Source organism: Ceratotherium simum, chromosome 6 (assembly GCF_057802395.1).
Source record: "Ceratotherium simum simum isolate JZ-2026a chromosome 6, ASM5780239v1, whole genome shotgun sequence".
Taxonomy (NCBI): Eukaryota; Metazoa; Chordata; class Mammalia; order Perissodactyla; family Rhinocerotidae; genus Ceratotherium; species Ceratotherium simum.
The window spans coordinates 2,993,293-2,999,668 of NC_141905.1; the positions used below are offsets into that span (position 1 = coordinate 2,993,293).

The window sequence follows — 6,376 nt, forward strand, 5'->3', positions numbered from 1 at the left end:
TACGACGCAAACGCAACTTAAGAGGGTTATCAGTCTTTTCCACCTTCCAGAGATCTGCTGCATTCTGGGGTGCCTTCTTTACGTGTGTGGCGTGAACCCAAGAGGTTATACCGTCCACCTTGACTGCTGTGGGCGTAGTGAGGAGCACCACGTAGGGCCCCTTCCAACGTGGCTCTAATGACCCCGTCCGATGTCGTCTCACAAGGACAGAGTCCCCAACCTGGAATTGGTGCGGGATGAGCTGATCACCAGGCTGGTAGGCCTCTTTTAGCTGGTTCCAGATGTCGCGCCTGACGGCCTCAAGTGCTTTCAAGCGGGCTGACAAAGGTATAGAAGGTATAATGTCAGGGTCATGTATCCCTATTTGTGCCAAAGGGGGAGGGGTTCCATAGAGGATTTCAAAGGGTGTAAGTTTTAAGGGTCCCTGTGGGGTGTTCCGGGCGCGGAACAGGGCAAAGGGCAGGAGGGCTGTCCAGTCACTATCACCGGTCTCTATGGACAATTTAGTTAGGGTCTCTTTAATTGTTCTATTCATCCTTTCTACCTGGCCTGAGCTCTGGGGTCTATAAGCACAATGTAATTTCCAATTGATCCCCAGTTGACTGGCCAGTCCCTGACTTACCTGGGCAACGAATGCAGGACCATTGTCAGATCCAATGACCTTTGGGATCCCGAATCTTGGAAGGATTTCTTCCAATATCTTCTTGGCTACTACAGAGGCAGTCTCTTTTCGGGTGGGGAAAGCCTCTACCCATCCCGAGAAGGTATCTACAAATACTAGAAGATATTTATTTCCATACCGGGCCGGTTTGATTTCAGTAAAGTCTATCTCCCAAAAGGTTCCGGGCCTATCTCCCCGGAGTCTATGTCCAGTGCGGTATTTGGTAACTGCAGCATTTGTGAGAGCGCAAGCTCTACAATCCTTATAAATTTCTTCAGCCGCCTTTCTCAAATCTGGTACCTGGTACGGGGAGGCCTCAATAATTTTAATTAGTTTCTGAGGGCTCAAGTGGGTTAGCCGATGTAGATGTGATAGATATTCTCGCCCCTCTGCAACGGAAAGGTCTTTCTCTTCTTTAGTTAGTTCCCCACCGGAGACAGTTTTGTTGACCTTAGCTCCCTGGAGAGTCAGGACCATAGGTCCTAGTGCCGCCCGCTTGGCTTCCAAATCTGCTAAGCGGTTCCCTTGAGCTATGGGGTCGGTGCCTTTCTGATGACCTGGGCAATGGATGATTGCCACCTTTTTAGGCAAATGTATAGCCTCTAGGAGGCCCAGAATCTCTTTTTTATTTTTGATATCTTTTCCGGCCGAGGTAAGCAGCCCTCTTTGTTTATAAATAGCCCCATGAACATGGGCAGTAGCAAAGGCATACCGGCTGTCCGTGTATATATTCACAGTCTTATTCTCAGCTAACCTTAACGCCTGTGTCAGGGCGATAAGCTCAGCCTTTTGTGTAGAAGTCCCTTCCGGCAAGCTGCTTGCCCACAGAGTCTTTTTCCCGTCTACCACAGCAGCCCCAGCCATCCTCTTACCTTCTGCCATAAAGCTGCTGCCGTCAGTATACCAATTAGGGGCCCCAGCCCATGGCTTATCCGGCAGATCGGGTCGGGTCCCCGTTTCTGATGCCAAGATGTCGCCGCATTGGTGAACAGGTATTTCATCATCCGCTTCGGGCAGTAGTGTGGCCGGGTTTAAGATGGCCGGTGGGGCAAAGGTAATTCTCTCAGTTAGGAGCAGACTTTGGTAGTGAGTCATCCGGGCGTTAGTCATCCATCGATCTGGAGGCTGTCTGATAATGCTTTCTAAGGCATGGGGGGCTACTACGGTTATCTGTTGGCCCAGAGTTAACTTATCTGCATCTTTCACCAGCTGGGCAGTGGCGGCGATCGCCCTTAAGCAGGAGGGCCATCCACTGGCTACCGGATCCAGTTTTTTTGATAGATATGCGACTGGGCGCTTCCAGGGCCCAAGGGCTTGAGTTAGGACTCCCCGGGCGATTCCCTTTCTTTCATCTACATACAAGGTGAAGGGCTTGGTCAAATCTGGTAGGGCCAACGCGGGTGCCTCTAATAATGCCCGTTTTAGAGTCTCAAAAGCCTTCTGGTGCTCTAGAGTCCAGACAAAGTTCCCACTTTCCTTAGTCAATGGGTACAGTGGAGCAGCCAGGGTAGCAAACCCAGGGATCCACAATCGGCAGAAGCCGGCTGTCCCCAGGAATTCCCTTACCTGGCGAGCGGAGGTTGGGGCCGGAATCTGGGTCACAGTCTTTTTCCGTGCGTCGGTTAACCACCTTTGGCCGTCCTTTAGTGTGTAGCCTAAGTAGACTACTTTTTCCTGGCACAACTGTGCCTTTTTTTTCGACGCCCGGTATCCCAACTCACCCAACTCGGCCAGGAGGCGCTTGGTCCCTTCTTCACAGTCTCCCGGGGTTTCCGCCGCCAATAGTAGATCATCTACATACTGTAAAAGAGTCACTTGAGGGTTTTTAACCCTATAATCAGTCAAGTCCCTGTGGAGGGCTTCATCAAACAGGGTAGGGGAGTTTTTAAAACCTTGAGGTAGTCTCGTCCAAGTCAGTTGTCCAACGATCCCCATATCAGGGTCGCGCCACTCGAAAGCAAAAAGTAATTGGCTTTTTGGGTGAAGCCGTAGACAGAAGAATGCATCTTTCAGGTCCAAGACAGTGTACCATTTTCGTGATGGGGGGAGGGAGCTGAGTAGGTTATATGGGTTTGGCACGGTAGGGTGTAAATCCTGCACTCTTTTATTTATCTCTCTCAAATCCTGGACCGGCCTATAATCATTAGTTCCAGGCTTTTTTACAGGCAGGAGGGGGGTGTTCCAAGGAGACTGGCAAGGAACCAGGATTCCTTGTTGGAGCAGCCTCTGCGTATGGGGCGGATTCCTTCTCTGGCCTCTTTGCTTATTGGGTATTGACGCACCCTTATCGGGAGGGCTCCGGCCTTAAGATCTATCACGACTGGGGGAATTCTCGTAGCCGTCCCTAGTCCCCCGGTTTCAGCCCATGCCGTTGGAAATTCGATCAGCCACTTATCGGTATTGAGCCGAGCTCTAGGCTTAGGCTGCTGATGGAGCCGATATTCTTCCTCTAGCTCCAGGGCCAATATCATGGTGGTAGGTGCGGACCAGGATACTGTAGGCCGAGGTTGAGCAAAATCTATTTGAGCTTTCAGTTTGGTTAAAGGTCTCGACCTAGCAACGGGGTCGGGCATTCAGGAATCACTAGGAAGGAATGGGACACCCTTCCTTTCCCCAAGTCCACTGTCCGGGAAGTAGTCCATGAGTATTGTTTCTGCCCAGTGGCTCCAACAACCAGAGTCTTTTTAGTTTTTAATTTCCCCAAAGGTTGCTTCAGTACTGAATATTCAGCCCCAGTATCAATCAGAAAACTCATAGGGGTCCCCTCAACAGTTAGGGTTACCCTAGGCTCCGGGAGGGCCCGAGCCCCGTCTCCGCTATTCTTCGTCCTCTCCTAAAGACAACACCTTGGGTGTGGCCCTTTTCTTGGGGCATTCCCTTGCCCAGTGTCCTCTCTCCTTACAATAGGCACATTGGTCCTTGTCCAAGGGTTGCCGTCTGCGTGAGCCTGGTCGTGGGGCGTTGCCCAGGTTCCCTGACTGTCTGTGATCTGGCCCTGTCGCTTTTATCACTGCGGCCAGTATTTTAGTTAGTTTTTTTTCTCGTCTCCTGTCTCTCCTGTCTTCCCTCTCCTCAGCCTCCCTTCTCTCTCTCTCTCGCTTTTCTTTTTCACTCTCCCTTTTATGATACACCTTTTCAGCCTCCTTTATTACGTCCCGCAGGTCGTAGTCTTGCAGCCCCTCTAGCCTTTGCAATCTCCTCTTTATATCTGGGGCTGACTGTCCAATAAAGGCCATAATGACAGAGGCCTTCTGCCCTTCCGAGGACGGATCAAAGGGCGTGTACTTGCGGTAAGCCTCCATCAATCGTTCTAGAAAAACGGAGGGGGGTTCAGTGGGTCCTTGCTGAATCTCTCTTACCTTAGCCAAATTGGTGGGCCGCCTTGCGGCTCCCCGGAGACCCGCCACTAGAGCCCGGTGGTAAGCGGACAGCGACTCCCTACCTTCAGCCGTGTTATAGTCCCAGTTGGGTCGGTTGTGCGGAAACCCTTCTTCCGCCTCAGCTATCGTTGCCGGCTGCCCGTTGGTGCCTCGGATGTTCTTTCTTGCTTCCTGTGTGATTCTTTCTCTCTCCTCCGTGCTGAAGAGCGCCTGTAAGAGCTGTTGACAGTCATCCCAAGTGGGCTGATGGGAAAACATTAGGGACTCTATCAGGGCGGTTAATCCGGCGGGGTTTTCTGAAAAGGGGGGATGGTTATTTTTCCAGTTATACAGGTCTGAGGAAGAGAAAGGCCAGTACTGGAGGGGTGACAGCTGGTTGGGTCCCGCAGGAGCTTCATACTCTCTTAGCGGGAGCGCCACCGTGGTATCAGGCCCGTCCGGAGTGGCTCCGCGGCGGCTTCGGGTTCCAGCGGAGGGACCCGAGCCAGTCGCCCTCCGTCCTGATTGCGATCCTGGAGTGGGGGAGGGGTAAGGGGGAGGCGAGAAAGGGGGCCATTCGGGAGGAGGCTCAATCTCAGGGTAGACCCCGGGGGGGGCCGAAGGGGTCTCCGACTCCGCTGTTCGAGTTGATTTCGATTTCTTTCGTGTCTCCGCATCTTGTAGCGCCAGGACTCGGGGGCCTAGTTTTTCCGCTTTTACCCATGGCTTAACCCACGGGAGTGGGTTCTGCACTAGATCCTGCCACACTGTAATATATGGTCGTTGGTCAGGATGGGACCCCGGTCTCTCCTGGAAAACAATAGCCCTCACCGCGAGAATAACAGTTAGATTAAACGTCCCCTCAGGGGGCCAACCCACATTGAGTGTGGGCCACTCAGAGGTGCAAAAAGTCTGCCAACGCCCTTTTTTTATTCCTACCGACAAATCGTGCGTTCTTGCTCTCACTTCGGTCCAGTGGTCTCAGGTCAAAGAGAGGGGGGTCGTCATAGTCTGTCCCATCCCGTCAAATGAGGTCCACGTAACGAACAAAAACAGAACAACGAACACCAAAAACACAGCAAAACATAAACAACTTTGCCCGGTTGGTGTCTCTACAAGCCAACCGAAGGCGGTTTCAGACGGGAGGGGTTTTCGTGTCCTCCCTGGGAAAAAGAGTACCGTTTCTTTTTCCACCTGAAAAGGGGTGGTCAGGCTTTCCTTACTCCCCTTGTCCCTTGGGGCGTCCCCCAGGGTTGCAGCCTGCAGTTCCCAGCACGTCTGCCACTGCAGCCGCTCGGTCCTCATGGCCCGAAGCGGCGGCTGCCCAGATACCGAGACCAAAACAATGCTTCGCGGCGCCGCACACACTCACACACCCAGTCACTCAGGCTTACCTCCAAGGGGTCTTCGGAGTCTGGGGTGACCGCGCAGATCCCGGACGAGCCCCCAAATGTAGGATCCCAAAAAGGGAACCCCAACTCCAGCCTCGGGAAGGCGCGGAACCACAGACACAGAAGACCGAGCTTGATGCAAACGCAAGAGGTTTTATTAAGCGGAGCTCCGGGTCGACACGTATGTCTCGCAGGAGACAGAGGAGTCGACCCCGAACCTTAAGGGGCAAGCTCTTTTATAGGATTCGGAAGCATAAAGCGGGAAAAGGTTGGCGCGGTCTTACATGATTGGCTAATTTAAAACATTTAAACAGTTACATTTTATGGCGCGAATTGCTATGGCGCGAAGCAATTATCAGGTTACACACACGCGTCCCCATCTGGACCCCCTCCACCCCGACCCTCCCAAACTTATCCCTCTGGAGCACTCTCTTGTTCTCAATTTTCCCCGAACAGTTTAGGGCGAGTCTTCTATGAATAGAGTCAGTCAGGATCGATAAACGTTCCCCCTTATACCAGGAATCCTTAGGGTGTGGAGGTGCCTGTCTCTAAGGTATTAACTTTTAAATTTTTAATATAATTTACTTCCTTCAGAAACAGCAGTGAATGTTTAGATTAAAACATGTACTAGGTGCTAGTAACATTACTTTGCCAGGAGTAAACTACTTAGAGACTAAGAAATTGCATGCATTTCTAAGTTTTATGGATGTGACCCTGATGTTCTGATGTGCTTACGATTATACCTACAGATTTTTGGAAATGTGGAAGTGGAAGACATGACTAATTTAGACTTGGATTATTCTAACTTTGGAAGTGCTGTAAGCCATAATAGATGCAGGGAGAGATACTTCCAGGCTGAAGCTCCTGAAGGACACTAGCTTCCACCAAGACAGCTCACTAATCTTTATGACTGAGACAAAGCTGAGGAAAAAGTTGTGGAGGAGATTTTTGGACTGTAAATTTTT

At 51.5% G+C, this 6,376-nt stretch overlaps 1 protein-coding gene across 1 annotated transcript; it reads right to left on the minus strand.

The window, feature by feature from the left end:
- Window positions 1-259: 259 nt before the first annotated feature.
- On the minus strand, window positions 260-5,188 carry LOC147916746 (uncharacterized). Its single transcript, XM_087431787.1, is given in 5 exon segments — window positions 260-318; window positions 623-2,901; window positions 2,904-3,206; window positions 3,209-3,456; window positions 3,458-5,188. Coding segments are annotated over 5 exon segments (4,422 nt in total). The 5' UTR covers window positions 5,041-5,188; the 3' UTR covers window positions 260-309.
- Window positions 5,189-6,376: the final 1,188 nt, after the last annotated feature.